Source organism: Condylura cristata, unplaced genomic scaffold (genome assembly GCF_000260355.1).
Source record: "Condylura cristata isolate star-nosed mole 26May11 unplaced genomic scaffold, ConCri1.0 scaffold00063, whole genome shotgun sequence".
Classification (NCBI taxonomy): domain Eukaryota; kingdom Metazoa; phylum Chordata; class Mammalia; order Eulipotyphla; family Talpidae; genus Condylura; species Condylura cristata.
In genome coordinates this window covers 672,617-692,376 of record NW_004567164.1, presented here as the reverse complement: position 1 = coordinate 692,376, position 19,760 = coordinate 672,617, and the positions used below count along the sequence as shown (strand labels likewise).

Here is a 19,760-nt window from a genome sequence, read left to right as displayed (position 1 = left end):
GATCCCGTTCCCCACTCCACCCCCGCAAAATGTCTCTGGTATATGGTTGTTCATTATTTTTGTTATTTTCTCTCCTGGTCCATTATACTCCTGCTATGAGTGAAACCATTGGTATTTTTCTACATAAACCTTTTTAAATGAAACAAAGAAGCCTTCAAAGAATTATAAATTTAGTTTTAAGTATCCACAGATCTGAACTTAAAATGCTTGGAAATTTAAACTTGTCCTTATTCTTTTGCCAGTAAACACTTGATCTAGATTAATGTGACACTAATTCTGGTCTTTATACTCCATCCCATTGAAAAGATGCTGATGTGTGTTAAAGATTACTGTGTAACTGACAATAATATTAGCCATTTGATGTCTGACAGGAATAGCAGATACTTCTTAACAGAGGAGACTCATTATCATCACTGTTTTTTTTTTTAATTTCTCACAGTTATTTTTATTTGAGGATCTATTGTTCTTCTCCATCTGAACATGTCCCACTCATCCTGTACCAAGCAACCACGTTACATCCCTTCTCTCAAACACCCCCTCACGCTCTGCCCTGGTCCCTTTGATAACCACGAACTTTGTTCACTGAGTCCAAGATTCATTCCTGCTCTATTTCACCTAAATATTATTTTTGGTTATTTATATTCCACTGATGAGTAAAACCATCTGATACTCATCCTTTTTGTTCTGGTTTATTTCATTAACATAAATACCTCAAGTTCCCTCCATTTGTTCCAAAAGTCAATTGTTCATCTTTTCAGGGCTGTATAGTATTTCCTAAAGTATATATTCCACTTTTTCATCATCCATCATCTTCAAAGGACTTAAGTTTGTTCCATGACCTGGTATTTGTGGTCAGTGCTGCTTCTCACATAGGCTTACATGGTGTTTTGGGGTGTGCATAAAAAAGAACTCTTCCACTGTTGTTGGGGATACAAACTTGTACAACCTTTTAGGAAAATAGTATAGAGATTTCTTAAGAAAATAAAATGGAAATTCTACATGAACCAGCAATATCTCTACTACATATTTATCTTAAAAATATCATGACCAGGGCCCTCCCTGGTGGCACAGCAGGTAAAGCACAGCACTGAGAAGCTAAAGCCACTTCCTCATGAGTTCGATTTCCGCCTGCCCCGGAGGTGACCACATGGCGTGGCAGACCTCTCCTGACCCGCCCGCTGCTCCCCTCAGCAGTGTACTTCATAGATCTGCCTGTTCTGCTCCCTGCTCTGTCTCTGGTGAATCCTCTCACCCTCCGCATCTCTGGCCTATACTCCAGCTCTATATGAATAAATAAATAAATCTTTAAAAAATATATATCATGACCAGTGTTTCTATTTAGAATACAGTAATAGAATGTAATTAAATACTTTTAAAAGTTTTTGTCTAAATTGTACACTTATATTTTTTGTCTAAAATGCCACATGAAAAGGATAGATCACTATTACATTGGTGGGATTCCATAGAAATATCAAAAGAAACTTTTTCCATCTTTGGTATCATTGCATCTCAATGATTTAAAAGTCCCTTAAATGCAAATATGGATCGTCACTTTCATTTACAGTCATTATTTTCCTATATAATCACAAGCCCGTATAGCAGAACATCTAATGCTTCATTTGAGACTCTGCTTTCCCCTGAAATATATCCAAATTTCCAATCCAAAACTGAGTCCCACTCAGTGTGGACCCCAACCAAGAATTCCACTATGACATTTTCTGCCCTGTACCAGAGGGTGAGAATAGTGAAAACAGGTCTTCATGTTATAAGCACCATCTACACAGTTCTTGAGAAATGACTATGGGAGTTCCACCTAACACCGTTCTGTGGCATTTCACAGTGAATGCTTCCCAGTGAGCCCTCAGGTAGGTCCCTGTGTTATTTTTACAGAGATCTCTATTTTCACATCTTTGCCCGTAAAACAAATCCTCCTTGATATGACCACAACAAAGCCTTCATTCCAAAACTAGACAATGAAGGCACAAGAAAACTGCAGACCAATATACTTGAACATCAGTGTAAATTTTTCAACAAAATGCTAGAAAATCAAAGTCAATAGTGTATCACAGGATTATTCATCATGACCAGTGGAAGTCACATCTCAAGATAAGGATGTGTTAATATATGCAAATTAATTAATATAGTACACAAATCAAAAAATGTAAAGGTAAAAATCATATGATAATATCAGAAGATGCAGAGAAAGCATTAGATGACATCGAAAGTCCATCAAAAAAATTCTAGAATGATGAGACAAGAAGAAACCTACCACAACATAATAAAGGCTACGTATCACAAACCACCAATCACTAATGCTTAATGGTGAAAAGCCAGAAGCCTTCTCTGAAGATTGGGAACAAAATGAGGATATACTTGTCACCACACTTGTTTCACTTAATAATACAGGAGTTGGCCACAGCAGTCAGACCAGAAAAAGGAAAAAAGGGGAATTCAAAAAGGAAAAGAGGTTGTGAAACTATCACTGTTTGCAGATAATGTATCATACATCGAAGTTCCTAAATTCTCAATCAGTGAAGTCAAGAAATGAATACCAGGCTAAAAAAATCAATACAAAACACAGTCGTTGTTTTTAATACACAAACAACACAGAAGCGAAGCTACTAGTGAGCCTCCATTCTCCGAGGTGTTCATGCTACTATTTTTAATTCCTTGAAAATGGCACAACATCGGCCCTCCCTGGTGGCGCAGCGGGTTAAAGCACAGCACTGAGAATCTAAGACGGCTTCCTCATGAGTTCGACTCCTGCCTGCCCCGGAGGTGACCACATGGCGTGGCAGACCTCTCCTGACCCGTCCGCTGCTCCCCTCAGCAATGGACTTCGTCGATCTGCCTGTTCTGCTCCCCGCTCTGTCTCTGGTGAAGCCTCTCATCGCCCCTGAGCCTCTGGCCTGTACCCCAGTTCTGTATGCATAAATAAATAAATCTTTAAAAAAAAAAAAGAAAATGGCACAACATCAATGTGGCTCATGACACAGAATTAGTTATCATTTTTTGAAAAATCAAATATTTCCAATGTACAGGCAATTGCCTGTATTTCTCCAAGTTAATGATACATTATTTTAAAAGAATTAAAAACAAATTTTAATTAAGTGTGTTCATTTTAATTGTGTTCATTTTATAGACATCGTTTGTATTATATTGTCAATCCTCAGTAGGAAAGTTAACATGATTCATAAAATGCTTTGTCTCTGAAGTCTTTCCATGAAAAATATTTTTTTAATATAGGAAGCATATCTTAAGGGACCGTTTTCTTGAGCTGCCGTCTGGAGAAGCCTCAGGCCAAAGCCACAGACGGTTAATCACCTCTGTGGGCGCCTGTCCCCGAGGTCTAAATCCCGGAACACAGTAGCCCTCGGAGTTACACATATGCTCGCTGCTGCGTGTTACCCATCTCCGACAAGCAGACCGGTACGGTGCTCTCCTTACCTAACTGGCTTGAAGTAAGCACCGCCTGTGTCTGACAGGTCTCCCCTGCCAGCCTGCAGGTAGCCTATCAAAAATAAACTTCATGAAACCAAATTCGTCAGCTCTTGCACCAGTCCCACATTTACATTCTCCCCATCATCCCCAATAGAAATGTTGACTAAATGTTACTTCAGTTATTGCATCAAAAGCAAATATTTAAAACCCTGGTAACAAACCCAACCTTCCTGAGACTTGGTCACCTGCCAAGGAAAAGTTTTTCTGAATTACCAACGAATAGAAGAATCACATTAATGGGAAATGTGTATGTTTGGAGTCCATGAGCGAATGAACGCGGTGAGCTCTGCACTGGAGGAAACATAAATACATTCATAACTTGTTGTGGTGAGTATTATCTGCTATATTTCCTTCCATAGAAAAAAAGACTCAACAGGGGGCCCTCCCTGGGGGTGCAATGGGTTAAAGCTCACAGTGCTATGGAAGCTACCATAGCCACGGCAGCATGAGTTCGATCCTCGGCCAGGGAGCTGACCCACTTGGCGCAGCAGACCTCTTCTGACCCACTGCTGCTCCCCTCAGCAGCAGATTTCAGTACACCACTCTGTCCTGGTGAATCCGCTCATGTTCCCCCCGCACTCCGCCCCTCTGGCTTATACCCCAGTGCAGTAAGGATAACTGAATCTTTTTTTTTAAATCACCACTTTAAAAAGGAAAAAGACAGTAGAAAATACATCCTACATTGCACAGATCTCAGGAACATCCACCTCAGTCTAACATGACAGAAAAATGGAGAATGGGTGTAAAATTGAAATAAATACCAGTAACTACTGCCCGCTCATAAATTCCAACGAGAGCAGTTAGTGGATCTTGATGGATCTGAATGCTGTTTATGCACCAAGAGTCTTGCTGAGTAATTTTACATTTTACTTATCATTTTATCCTCTTGACATCTACCCTAAAAAATCAGGTGCAATTACAAACTGATTACGGCTAAGGAAACTGAGACCGTAAGAAGTTAATCAGGGGACTACCTGGTGGCACAGGGGTTAAATCTCTGCCCTATCCAGCTCTCACCACACGAGGTGGCAGGAGTTCCGTGGCCAGAGGGCTGACCCAAGGAGCAGCACACCTCTGTATGCGGTAGGTCTGGCTGTTCTGCTCCCTACTCAGTCTGCAGTAAATCCTTTCACCCCTGGAACCTCTAAGCTACAGCCAGTTCCGTATGCATAAATAAAAATGAATCTTTAAGAGAAAAAGAAGTCAGTGGGTTTGCTCACGTTCACACAAAGAGGCAGTGGCTGAGTTTTGCTAAGACGATCACAGACACTCACTCTAGAGTCTGGGGTCTTAACTATATTTATATTGTCTCTTCCTGCTTTGACTTGTGTGACTACAGCAATATTTCTTACTCTGAAAGTAATACATGGTTCATTCAACATCGTTTTACAGTTTTTAGAAATATTTTAAAAGCATGAAATGTTACTCTCTCATTTGATGTCCATATCATTGTAAACTTCCAAATTATGTTTTAAAAATGCTGTTCATTGTCCTAAGCTTCACTGAAGAAAAGTAAAAGATAAACATATGCTACATTTTTAGAAGCTAAAATCAGACCCTGAAAAACAAAGTGAGTTTCAATGAAATAAAATTTATTTGATTTCAAGTAAAATACACTATTAGAACACATATATTTCCTCGACTCGTGCTTATATTGAGTACAATGAGATCCATGAAATTATCACTTTGAAATCAAATTTAAAATAACTTCTAAAATTAGACACCCAAAGCTCATAAGAATATGAAAAATATTAATAAAAAATAGAGTGAAAACTTCTATAGTTGGGTTTACAGCATTAACACGCATTAAGTGTGATTCCTGATGCAGCACTTCTACCATGGACTCCGGGGGTCGTATGTGACCCAAAGCTTGCACTGAATCAGTAATGTTTTCCATCTACTAACTCACATTGCTGTAAATGTGCGTAGATCACAGATGCCCAGACTCTGCATCCTGAGCTCACCTGGAGACCTTTGAACTCACTACTCTGAGGCCTTTGATAAGCCCTGTGCGAGCTGAGTAGAACCAGAAACGCTGAAATCTGAAGATCTCAGTGTGAAGAACGACTGACTGGTCTAGGCTGGGTGGGAGCATGAATCTAATAGGTATCCAGAAGAGATCCGGCTACTCAGAGACCAAGACGCATGCACATGTTAACGAGTCCTGCTAACTATGTTCTCTAGAGTCACACTTCGGGTAATTAACCACTAAAGTACAAGCACATTGTTACTACAGTTCAGAAAGTGGATGGTTTGTGGGACCAGGAAGGGTTATGATTGGGAGGAGGCACTAAGAGAAGCTTCTAGATGGTGGGCAGTGTTGGAATTCTTGACCTGGGCGCTAGGTACAGAATTTCACCTTGAATCACCCACTGTTTTTCCTGTTTTTCCATCCATGTATCAACGTATATTAAAATGGGATATATTTTTAATGAAGTACACGGAATTGATTTACTCTGTGTTACAGGGTAGAAGGAAAGCGTTGGAACCTGGATATTTTGAAAAGGCACCTTGGACCTCAACATTCTGAGTAAGCGAGAGGCACAGAAAATGAGCACCTCACTTACGTCACTGATGCTAAAAACAGCACAGTGTGGCTGTTCTGTGAAAGCAGGCAGAGGCTGGGTGGGTGACTCCGAGGTCCGTTTCAACTCCAGAGTGCCATGGCCTTTTTTAACACACTCCCGAACTTAAGCGGTAATTAAGATTCAAAAAAAAACAATGCATTTTGAAATCAAAGCATTTCAGAAGCTCAAGTCCCATCCTGCTTTGGAAATTTGTCATTCAATAAATCCACTGAGTTGTGGGCATTATTGTGTATATACTGATGTTCATACTCTCTAACAGTGATGCAAATTACAAATAAATTTTTTAAGGATTCTTACGTCTATGTAGGCCATGAGGATGAAATCCCCAGAGTGAAAAATGAAGTGAATAATGGCTAGATAGAAGATGATTTGTGGGTAGGTGTTTTAATTATGTTCATTTTGAAGAAATAAATAGGAACCTAACACAGATCCAAGTCTTTCACAAATACTAAACATCACATCTTTCCCACGAGGAAGAAAGTGTTATTATCTTAAAATAACATAGCAGGAAGCACTCTAGAAGCAGGCTAAGTGGCTCCCAAGGGTATATCGCTGCCTGCTGTGAAGCCGGATCGGTCCCCAAGCATCTGAGTCCGGACCCCGGCCCTGAGCCTCAGGCTTCACTGAGCTCCGTCCTGCTATGTGGAAACTGGACCCCACTCATTTAGCTAAATGTCCACCTCTCTTGAGAGAACTGCATCTCTCTCTCAGGCAAATTGGTAATAAAGGTTGAGTATGATAAAGACACTATAATGTTCTAACTGCAGTTCTTATAAATGATATATTGTGGGTAATTTTTTAAATTAGCTATAAATGCAGCAAATAAGTTTTTTATTACGTGGCCACAAAGATACTATAAAGTACATTACGTCTGAAGTTCATGTTCAGAATTTACACACATAAAAAAATTATAAGCAATGAACTTTCATTCTAAAAGAACAAATGAACAGTTTCCAGAAGGGAAGGTCAAAGGGCAGTGGGCAAGCCAGCAAAGGTAAATAAATGATGGCGAAGACCAGAGCAGAACTTTGTAATGAAGATAACAGAGTAGACACAGATGTTGATTTTTCATGCAATGTTACCTCAGTAAGGCATTATTTAAAAACTTGCAAATTAACTCAGTCATAAAGCATTCCATCTAGCTAACCACAGGGAACAGAATCATGAAAATGAGATGGACATCACTTTATCCCTTATCTTTGTCTTTCAAGTTCAAGTGAAATCATGTTCCTATGGCATTTCAAAGCAGCCAAGAAGATCCACTCATGGAGCAGGAGAATCTGGTTGTTCAATGAGCTGCTCTTTGGAATTGCCTGCCTGCTAATTTTGCTGAATGGCCAGGTGAGTAGGAGCTGCACAGGTATTTGCCATGTGTATGTGGTGAACTAATGGTTCTAGATGTAGTTCAGTTTTCAAGTCTGTAAAAAATCAGGTTGGAGCACAGCACTGTGAAGCTATCACAGGCACTGCAGGATGAGTTCGATTCCCAGCCAGGGAGGTGACCCACATGGCGCGGCAGACCTCTCCTGTCTCACCCACTGCGCCCCTCAGAGCTGTATTTCCATAGATCTGCCTGTTCTGCTCCCAACTCTATCTCTGGTGAATCCTCTCGCCCCCTGCACCTATGGCCTATTCCCTAGATCTTTATGCATAAATAAATAAATCTTTTAAAAAATTTTAGGCAGTATACTAGAGTTATGAAAGATACTTGAAAAAAATATGACCTCTGAACATGTAAATAAGTTTGATAATGAAATGATTATATGTTTGGCATCAAAAACACAAGCTTAAGTGAAAATGCAATGTAGTAGTGAAGACAAGATTTCATACAAAATACCAAGTCTGCAATGCTGATAAGGAGGAAACTCTGAGGATGGAGTTGGTGGTTATAGGGGTAGGATTATAATGGATGAATGTAGAAATTAGATTGAATATGGAAAGTGGTTCTAGATCAAATGGTGGAAAAGTGCATCATTTCATATTTTACTTCAACACCCTTGATAAGGCAAAAGTTTATCATGAGCTTATATGAGATGCTACTATCAGTCTGAAGCAGGTTCAAGTTCTCAAAGTATGTACCACTGCAAAAACTACATAACTAATTTGATTTATTATTTAGCCATCTATGAAAGCAATGGGTAGCAGAACATAGGATTATTTTCCAGGGGGGTTGCAATTTCATGTGATTGGATTTAATATATTATTTTTAGAACCAGTCTGGATTTGATTCAGTACAGAGAGACTAAGCACTGCCACAGGGAATGTGTGAAGAGAGGTCCCACAGGAAGCATGTAGTGAGCGAGCTTCGGATGCTCATGCCGACCCTCCAGGGCTTTATTGCTACCTAACACGAATGGAATTTTTTCTTATCATGGCTGTCTCCTAGACTGGCATAGGAATAATGGAAACAAGCAACAAAAGTTCCACAGCAGACTTCATCCTTCTGGGATTTTCTGACTGGCCCCAGCTGGAAGGCATCATCTCTGTGGTGGTCTCTGTCTTCTACCTAGTGACTCTGGTAGGAAACACCACCATTATTCTGGTGTCCAACCTAGACCCCCACCTCCACACTCCCATGTATTTCTTCTTATCCAATTTGTCTCTTGTGGATCTCTGTTATACAGCTAGCATTGTCCCCCAGATGTTAGTAAATCTTTGGGGTCCAGGAAAGTCTATTTCCTATGGAGGGTGTGTGCTACAGTCCTTCTTCGCCCTCGACTTGGGAGCCACAGAGTGTCTCCTCTTGGCTGTGATGGCCTATGACCGCTATGCCGCTGTGTGTCAACCTCTCCACTACACCGTGATCATGCACCCTCAGCTCTGCCAGAAGATGGTGGTGACCTCCTGGCTAGGTGGGCTTGGCTGTGCCTTAATTCTTTGCTCCTTGACTTTGCAGTTGCCAAGATGTGGGAAACGAGATATAGATAATTTTTTCTGTGAGATAACAGATTTGTTCAAGATGGCTTGTATCGATTCAAAAGTAATTCAAAATGTTTTCTCTGCCCTTTCAGTCGTATTTCTACTTTTACCCTTATCACTTATTTTCACCTCCTATGGAGTGATCACTCGTGCCGTGATGAGGATCAAGTCAGCGTCGAGATGGCGTAAGATCCTCAACACATGTGGTTCCCACCTCACAGTGGTGGCTCTGTTTTATGGAACAGCCATTTCAATGTACTTGATGCCACGTAATAATAACACATCCCAAAATAAGGGGAAGTTCATTGCTCTCGTTTACACAATCATCATACCAGGCCTCAACCCTCTGATCTACTCTTTAAGAAACAAAGATGTAAAGAATGCAGTCAAGAGAATGGTGTGTGTAGGACAGGGGTCAGAAAAGTCCTGAGTTATATGGGAGACATCAGAGCCCTCCAATGGCCCTAATGTACATAACATAATAATCGTGCACAACGCAGAGCAGAACATCAGAGTTATATAGGAAACATCAGGGAGATAATATTGGTCAGTAACATGAGAAGATGAAACAACTCACTTATTCAAAGCACATTTCTTGGGCATTAAGAAATACCAAGACTTGTACTAAGTGCTGAAAATGTAAATAAGTAGGAGGTGCACAAAATGAGGAGGATATAAATAAACGGAAATCCAAAACAAGTCAACAAAGTGCTTCTTTATTTAATACTATCTCCTTGTGCTTTGCTTTCTACTTTTTTCTTTTCTTTTCTCAAATAATGGTAGTGGAAGACGGTAACTTATTGAAAGGACTTAATGCTCTTATTTGACAAAACAAAACATCAGCAGCCTTATGTTTACTCACTGTTTTTTATTTTATTTTACTCTCAACTACATTCAACATCTGAAGTCCTCTGTGCTGCAAAATAAACTGCTCAACTACAAATACCTATTCCAGAGCATGCAAATCCCTCTGCGAGTGAACTGCTCCGCACTTCTCAGTGCCCTTGATTAGTCTTCTGCAGGCAATCTGAGCCTTCGTTCTTTGGCTACTGAGCCCAGGGTTAGTAAGGAACTGTGGCCTTCCTCGCCACTGCCTGATGCCTGTGGTTCCCAAATTCCATCATGACAACTGCTCTGAGTTTTGTAACTCATTTTGGGTAATTTTGCAGTTGTCAGCTGTGTGACCCTGGTAAGAGTGAAGAATGTGAGTGAAGATGAGGCCAAAAACGCACAAGCACATCATACACTTTCCAGCGTCATAATGACACGGAAACAAGGAGAATGGTGTAAGGGTGAAACTGTAGGAACAAGAACGGAGGAGCCACTGGCTTTGTGTCAAGGACTCCTCCCAAATCCTGACACCCATTTGATTTACCACTGAAAGCTCCCACTCACTGTCTCACTCAGTTATAATCTTATTTTATGTGAAAAAGCACTTACCAACCTCATGAGCCCACTCTTTAAGTTCCCTCCAAAACCTGACCAAATCAGTATTATGGTCTCATCTCATTTTATTTGCACATATGTCTGAGGAAAAGGCATTAATAAGCTTTTCAAAGCACAGAAGCTAATTTTTTGTGTGACTTTGCTGTGTCTACATTGTCCAGTAGTATGATTAAACAAAAGTTTTTAATAGCTCTATTGACTGTGTTTGACTCTATGGAATACGTCAAGTGTCCATTGTGAAACGAACGGCGGAGTGACCTCTCAAACTGTTGTATATTAAGATATAAGAAATGGCTGAGACTAAAGGAACAATAAGCAAAGGTGTAGCTCTCAGCCGGTACTAGTATAGAATCCACACATCCCTTTGATATATATGTGTGCGTGCTGGAAAGGGGGTTTAGAAACAGTAAGAATAAAAAGGCTAAAAGAAAATATTGGCTAGAGCCTACAAATGTGTCACATTCATTACCCTGCTTTATTTCTCCTAGTTAAGCTACACATCAGACACATACCTTCAAGAGAACAAACATCAGTCTTGGAGGAGTGGCAAAAATCTTAGTACAGGGCCCTCCCTGGCGGCACAGCAGGTCACAGCACTAAGAAGCTAAAGCCACTTCCCCATGAGTTCCATCCCTGCCTGCCCCGGAGGTGACCACATGGCGTGGCAGACCTCTCTTGACCCACCTGCTGCACCCTTCAGCAGTGTGCTTCATCAGTCTGCCTGTTCTGCTCCCCACTCTGTCTCTAGTGAATCCTCTCACTGCCCCTGAACCTCTGGCCTGTACCAAGTTCTGCATGCATAAATAAATAAATCTTTAAAAAAAAAATCTTAGTACAAGGGTAATGGCTCTCCCACAGTCACAGTAATCGTGGCCAATGCTCTTATGTACATAGGCTGACAGAAATGTTGGTGTCAGTGTGGTGAAAAAGCAACTCGCACCCACTGGTGGTAGGAATGCAAATTGGTACAGCCTCTTTGGAAAAGAGTATGATGATTACTTAAGAAAATAAAAATGGAAATTCCGTATGATCCAGCAATATAACTACTAGATACTTGTCCTATAATATCATCACTAATTTATAGATTTTTCTTGATGTTGAGAATTCAACAGAAGTTACTGTTTCTGTTTAGGATGTGGCCATAGTATATAAGGAAATACTTTAACATGCTTTTATCTAAGAATGCAATGCACATTTGTAGTAGCCACATGAAAAGGATGGTTCACGTTTGTACAAGTGGGAGTCAATTGACATAGCAAAAGAAATCTTTTCTTCCTCGGTACCAGTGTATATAAAATTTCCTTGTGTACAATTATGGCCAATCACTTTCATTTATGGTCATCATTTTCCTATGTATTCATCAACCCTAATTACAGACCATCATTTGTGTTCTCCTTTACCCTGGCTTATCTCCAAATTTCAAATCCAACAGTGAGTCCCTCTCTGTAACCCCAATCAGGAAGGGACCCCATATCTAATTCCACTGTGGTCATCTCTGCTCAATCCCACGAAGTATCAATAGTGAAAACAGACCTTCACAGGACAAGAACAATCTGCATCTTTCTTGAGAACTGACTATTGCAGATCTCTGCCAGGCCACAATAATACTTCCCAGGTCCACCTAATGCCCCTCCGTGACGTTTCACAACAAATGCTTCCCAGGGAGCCTTCGGTGAGTCTCTCTTGTGGCAGATACCATTTTCACATCTTCCTGTCTGTAAAACTCCCATCTCCATGAGAGACCTTACAGGCAAAAAACTGGCCATCCATATCAATCAAAAAAAAAAAAAAAACACTTTTCCTGCAAATGCCATAAGACCTTGTAGTAATAGTCTTGGGCATATACACACAGAATACAAAACTGCAGGCACACAGAAAAATATGTTTGCCACAATATTCACAGCATCATTATTTACAATAGCTGGGACATCGGAGCAGCCTAAATCACCTTCAGCAGACAAACGGATCAAAACGGGGAGTTGCCTACACAGTGTGGAGTATTACGTAGCCAGAAGAAAGGGGTGCAGCCATTTTCAACAATGCAGGCCATTTGAAAGAATTATGTGCAGCAAGTAAGTCGGAACAATAAAATCAAATAATGGACAGTCGTGTAACAGGCAATCTGACCACTGAAACACTTTCAAAACTATTGGACACCAGCCAACGTCCTGAAGGAGTGGAGATTCGAGGTTAAGAGGGATAGGGTGGGGGAAGGGACAAGGAGGAGCAAGAGATGGGGTAGAGAAAAGAGGGTCGTCATAGGAAAGCGCAGCTCAAAGATTTACTCAGGGCCCCCCCTAGTAGCGCAACAGGTTAAAGTTCAGCACTATGAAACAAGACGGGAAAGCCACTTCCGCACGAGTTCAATCCCCGCCCCGGAGGTGACCCAAAGCGCGGCAGACCTCTCCTGACCCGCCCGCTGCTCCCCTCAGCAGTGGACTTTGTCAAGCAGCCCATTCTGCTCCCCACTTTGTCTCTGGTGAATCTTCCCACTGCCCCTACACCTCTGGCCTGTACCCCAGTTCTGAATGCATAAATAAACATGTTTTTTTTAAAAAAAGACTTTACTTAACCCAGACATCCCTGCAGACTACATTTAGGTTGCCTGCTCTGAGGTGGGACCTCTGTGTGCCATGTGACCCGCACCTCGGTGCATTTATGGGTAGCAAAGCGCACACTCCACTCCTTATAAACTAACAATGCCACCGACTGGACAAAGATTTTTAGAAATAGCTCAGAAACTAGAAGACATAGATTCAAGTGAGACCAATTAATAGCTTTGTGCCCTTGTGCATGTGTTATATTCATCCCCTCTGAAATGGGAGTCGTGGTCTCCAATTCGTAAGTCAATGCATGCATGTGGCGCAGTACGCTGAGAGATACTCTGCCACGTCGCATACGGGGAACAGATTTATCAGGAACATAGAAGCCCAGAGCCATAGTCCTCCTCCCTCCCATGCTGTGAGAGGTGAGTAGGTACATGCCATGCAGCGAGGCTCCTCCAGTAAGACCCAGAGACTGTGTCTAGGAAGTGGCAGCCCCGTGTGGAGTGTAAGCCGCTGGTCCTAGCCAAGGCTGAGTGCCTTTAGGACGGACACACTCCCCTCCCACTCCCGTCCCAGCGAGCTCATTACCTAGGCAACGCAGAGAGGCACCCCAAGATCATTTCGGTAACTTTGCTCCTTGCGCCACAGAGAGTTATGCAAAATATCACACACAGCGTTCAAAGCAGTGTATAGTAAAAGTGTTCAACAAACACCGACTTTTACAATGAGCCCATGTGGCTTGTTCCTGTCATGTAGCATCCTTAAGGAACTGGGGGAGTATCAGAGGTGCCAGGGGTGGGAGGTGTCCTCACCAAGGCAGCATAAGGAACTCTCATCGTTCATTCCCTTCGTAAGATAGGTCACAGGGCATTCAAAATTCAAATATGGAGCCCTGCCTGGTGGCGAAAGGGGTTAAAGTGCAGGCCTATGAAGTTATTGGCAGCCACTGCAGCATGAGTTCGATCCCCGGCCAGGGAGCTGACCCACATGGCACAGCAGACTTCTCTTGTCTCTCCCCTTGCTCCCATCGCAGGGGATTTCAGTAGATCCACCTGTTCTGTTTCCCACTCTGTCTCTGCTGAATCCTCTCACCCCTGCACCTCTGGCCTACACCCCAGCTCTTGTATGCATAAATAAATAAATCTTTTTTTATAATTCAAATATGGCTCCTGCTCCTCACACCAACATCCCAGAGAGACAGCATATCTGTGCCTGTGAAGATGAGTGACTCGGGCTTCAGGGAGTGGGGAAGCGGGACCAAGAGAGAAGCTGAGGCCGCCAGGCCTGTCTGCGTACCAGGAGACTGGAGGGAAGACGCCATGTGGACAACCACATCTGGGAACCAGTGACCCTCAGGCAGGAGAGGAGGAGAACAAGCTTACTGTGTGGGCAGGTGAGGTTGGGTCATGTCCGGTAAAGGAAACTTTCAGCAAGGAAAGGTAACAAGAGATAAACACAGGCACTATAGAATGGTAAGGATCAGTCCATCAAGACTGCACAACATCCACTAATATACACACACATAGACACAACTAAACGAACAAACAAATATCAAAAGACCTAAAGGGAGAAAGAGAAATCTCTACATTAATAGTACAACCTGCTACACCCACTAAAATCAATAAATTCTCCAGATAGAGAATTAACAAGAAAACAATGGCCTTGATGCAATCTTCATCAAAACTTATCCTTCACATAAGCCAAACAAATTATCAAAATGACCACTAGTGAGAAAAGACAAACGACTACAATCTATTCCGAGAGTGGAATATCATGCGTCAGTGGCATGAAATGAGCCACAGCTATACATAACACATCGCACACTCTGCTTAGTAACAAAACCAAAGCAAAATAACAAAGTTCCCAAGGAACATATGAAATGCCTTACCCTTCGTGGAAACTTAGAAGAAATAGCTCAACTTCCAAAATGCGTGATTTTGAGGCATAAACATGTATGTGTGAATAAAGGCTGTAAGAGATGTCCTAGAGCAAGGGTGTGAACTCGAAGTGCAAGCTCGTTATGTCCAGCGAGTAGGCAGCCATTAGTGAACCTCGTTCTTCTCAGGGGGAACCTCCAAGGTGTCCATTTTTAACCCCTTGAAAATGGAGCAATGAAATGGTCATGAACCTGGAATCAAGTATGCCATCATTTTTGGAAATATCAAACATCTCCTCACCTCTGAACACAAACCTATGGAATTATCTGTTTCTCTCCAAGTTGGTTTATGTCTTCACTCTGGATGAAAGAAAATTTTAATTAAATGTGTTCAGCATTTGTAGATAGGGTTTATGTTGTAGTTTTAATATTCACCCAATATTTTATATAAGTCATATCTGAATTAATCAAAAGAGCAAATGAAAAAAGCAAATACAAGTCTTAATGTCTTCAGGGACCGTTTCATTAAGCTGCCGTCTGGAGAAGCCTCTGGCCATAGCCACAGACGGTTAATCACCTCTGTGGGCGCCTGTCCCCGAGGTCTAAATCCCGGAACACAGTAGCCCTCGGAGTTACACATATGCTCGCTGCTGCGTGTTACCCATCTCCGACAAGCAGACCGGTACGGTGCTCTCCTTACCTAACTGGCTTGAAGTAAGCACCGCCTGTGTCTGACAGGTCTCCCCTGCCAGCCTGCAGGTAGCCTATCAAAAATAAACTTCATGAAACCAAATTCGTCAGCTCCTGCACCAGTCCCACATTTACATTCTCCCCACCATCCCCAATAGAAATGTTGATTAAAAGTTATTTCAACTGTTGCATCCAAAGCGAATGTGATTAGGGTGTTAGTACTGAATATTTTGGTGGCAAAGTCAGTAATTCAGAGAATTGGTCACTTGCCAAGCAAGAATTTTTCTGAATTAAAAAAAAAAAAAAAAAACAGAAGAATCACACTAATGGGAAACTCATACTTTTGGAATCCATGAGCGAATGACCGCGATGAGTTTTGTGTAGAAGAAACAAAATCACTTGAATACTTTTGCTGTGGTGAGTATTCTCTGCTATTTTTTTCTTCCATAGAAAAAGACTCAGTAAAACAGATCTCAGGTAGCATCTGCCTCAGTCTAACATGAAAGAAAAATGGAGAGTGGGTGTAAAATAGAAATATCAGTAACTACTACCCGCTCAGCAATATTATATTAAATTTCAACAAGAGCAGTTAGTGGATCAGCGGTTAGTGAAGGTTCTCAATGCTCTTTATGCACCAAGAGTCATACTGAGTATTTCACATTTTGCAGATCATTTAATCCGCTTCACTACCATCCTAAAAAGTAGGTGTTATTACAACAGCTGTTTACAGCTGAGGAAACAGGCTTTAAGAAGTTAATCTGTTTGCTCAAGTTCACACAAGAAGGAAGGGACTGAGTTTCGCTACATAATGTCAGAGGCCTGACTTTATAGAGCCTGGCCTCAACTATTTTTATAGTGTCTCTTCTCACTTTGACGTTGTAGGACCATAGCAATATTCCTCTTACTTTAAAATTAACACACAATTCATTTAAACAATATTTCTAAATAGATGAAATGTTATTATTCTCATTTTCTCTCCATATCATTGTAAACTTTCAAAGTTTGTGCTCTGTTTTGCGCTCACTAATCTGCGACCTTTGATAAGCCCTGTATGTGCCTGGGGAGAAACGAGAAATACGATAGCTAAAGGTCTCACAGTGTGAAGAGAGCCCAGCGGAAGGCCTGGAGCGTTCATCTAACAGTGCATTTCATAAGCAGTCCCGACACTCAGAGACTTAAAGACATATGACATTTTAATTAGCCAAACTAAATAATGTTGTCTAATGATGCACTTTTCAGTAACTGACTCTTAAAACTCTTCTGGTTACTACAACTCAGAAGAGTGGATACTTCGGGGGGCAGGGAGGAGGTAGAATTGGGGTGAGCCGCTAAGTTAAGCCCCTGAGGGGGTGGGCAATGTTCTGATTCTTGACCTGGGTTTAATTACAGAATGTGCTCCTTGAATCTCCCAGCTTTATTTGTATGTGCACGTGTTTTATTTTATAATAAAACTTTTTAAAGAGGCTATTTTTATTGTGCTATCTCCAGGTAAAGAAAAAAAGCCAGTCCTTGGCATACAATGAAGCACCTCTGAGTTCATCATGCTAAGTAAGTGAGAGGCATAGGCTGACTAGGACAGACTCCTCGTGAGCAGCTGACTTCCCTGTCACTAAAATGACGGGAAAGGGCACTGTGCGGCTGTTCCCGGGAAGGACCTCTCGGCAGGGCAGAGACTGGACCCATGGCTTCTCAAGTCCATTTCCACTTTAAACTTCCTTGGCCCTAACTCCCACACTATCTCAGCCTTAGGTGGGAAAAGCCAAGTGCATTTTGTAACCCAAGTGCTGGGAAGTTGAGTCCTCGCCTGTCTCTGAAGTGCATCCAGTCAGGAGTTTTGCTGTATTTGTGGGCATTTTTATGAACCTGTGTTCGCTGTAAAGTTATGCGCCCCCAAAAAAATCAGCATTCCAATTCGTTCTAGACCATCATGATAAAAATATCAGAGTGAGGGGTTATGGTGATGGCACACGGGTGACTTGGTGATGGGAAACCTGCGGGATTACAATTGAGATGGAAAAAAAAATGTACAAAATGATGTAAAAAAAAACTGAAAAAAATATATATCAGAGTGAAATATGAAGGCATCCAACGATAGGTAGAATAATATTCTAAGTGAATATAGATTTTAAGTTTTAGAAATATGAAGCAAGTACAGATCAAGAGTTTGCACAACATGAGCCCTCATCATTCTAGCGCCTCTACCTGACATATGAAGGGCAGGGTACACAAACAATGAATACCCAAGGCCATGGTCCACCCCAGAGAGGGGCTGGGTTGCTTTCACCGGAGCATCCAGGACCATGCGGTAAGCAGTAGGCTTTACTGAGCTGATCTCCTGCTACATAAGAACTGGACATTCATTGCTTTAATTAAATTTCCATTTTATAGAGAGGAAAAATACATCTTTGTCTCGACTACTTTATAACCACAGTTCCTTCTTCATGACTATCACAGAAAAATGCGCTAACTAAAATGCTTACAACAATGGCATACTGCAAGTAATTTAACTTTACTTACTTTCCTGTGACTGTAGCAAATATAAAAGTATTCTACATCTGAAGTTTGCAGTCAGATATCATGTGAGTAAAAAAGGTATAAATCGACCATTCATGAACCATTCATCTATTTAAACATATGATACAGGATCATAAAAAGTGAGATGGATGTCATTGTTACACTTTATCTGTATTCTTTTAAGTCAAAATGAGGTGATGGCTTTAACTATAGATTCAGTCAATCAGTAATCCCCACCAGAAAGAACAGCTCACTGAGTATTTAGTAAGCTGCTTATTAGAGTTACCTGCCTTGCTAGGTTTGCTGAATGGCCAGGTAAGTAAGAACAACACAGAGATTTGCAATGTGAGTGTGGCGACCTTCTAGATCTGGAATTAGTTTGATTTTTAAATTGCAACAAATTAATAAGCAATTAGATGGTGAATTGTAGTGATGAAAGATAGTGAAGAAACAAACATATGACCTCTGGACACATAAGTAAGGGTCAATAACAAAAGATGACTTATTGGACCTCCCTGTTGGTGCAAGGGTTTAAAGTCCCAGCACTGTGAAGCTATCACTGCAGCCACAAGTTCGATCCCTAGCCAGGGAGTGACCCAGATGGTGAGGCAGACCTCCCCTGTCTCCCCACTGCTCCCCACAGTGGTGCATTTCAGTAGACCCACCTGTTCTGCTCCCCACTCTGTCTTTGGCAAATTCCCTCACCCCCCACACCTCTGACCTACAACCCAGTTCTTGTTTGCATAAGTAAATAAAAATAAATCTTTTTTTAAAGATTATTTATTGTGATACCAAAAATATATGCACATAATGAGTGCACTGTACTAAGGGGCATCAAAATCGATAGTGTCTGCCATGTTGAATAGGAGGAAAAATAGTAAGAGGAGCCATTATATGGTTATAATGTTGGAATCGGACGTTTGGAAGAACCTAAGGTGGAGTTTTCATGTGAAATGAAATACTTCATTTTCCTCCTAGTTCTACTCCTTTGATAAGAGAATCTGTCATAATCAGGTGGAGATTACATCATACTTTCAAGAACGAACAATTCCTCAAAATGTAGCCCACCCTTAAGTTTATATATTAAATGTTTGGATTTATTTAATCAAAATACCTGGAACCATGGGTGACATAGCACAGGAAGCCTTTTTACCAATTATTTTAGAAACTTCTCTAGAAACGCTTAAATGCGGAGAGGCCCTGAGCATGAAACACAGGGGAGATGTTAAAATTGCTGTTCCAAGTGGGAGAAGTCAAGCCAGGGAGGTTCAGATACCCAGAACACACTTAAAAAGTGTCGATCTACAGAAGACTGATAATACTGTTTACTCCCATGCTATCGCGTTCTAGTCTTTCCTGAGAAGGAATGGAAGCAAGCAATGAAAGTTACGGAACAGACTTCATCCTTCTGGGGTTTTCCGATCGACCTAAATTAGAACAGATCATCTCCGGGGTGGTCTTCATCTCCTACCTAGTGACTCTGGTGGGGAACACCACCATCATTCTTCTCTCTTACCTGGACCCCCAGCTCCATACTCCCATGTATTTCTTCTTATCCAATTTGTCTCTTGTGGATCTCTGCTATACAACTAGCATCGTTCCCCAGATGTTAGTAAATCTTTGGGGGCCCAAGAAATCAATTACCTATGGAGGGTGTGTGCTCCAGTTCTTCTTCGCCCT

At 41.5% G+C, this 19,760-nt stretch overlaps 1 protein-coding gene across 1 annotated transcript; it reads left to right on the top strand.

Annotated features, from left to right (window-relative positions):
- Positions 1–8,490: 8,490 nt before the first annotated feature.
- On the top strand, positions 8,491–9,438 carry LOC101625904 (olfactory receptor 2G3-like). The gene has a single exon (XM_004695447.1). The coding sequence runs from the start codon at positions 8,491–8,493 to the stop codon at positions 9,436–9,438; it is 948 nt and encodes a 315-aa protein (XP_004695504.1).
- The last annotated feature ends 10,322 nt before the right edge of the window (positions 9,439–19,760 follow it).

Excerpts from the sequence above, each read along its gene's own strand:
- LOC101625904 (XM_004695447.1), top strand. The coding sequence starts at position 8,491 with ATGGAAACAAGCAACAAAAGTTCCACAGCAGACTTCATCCTTCTGGGA.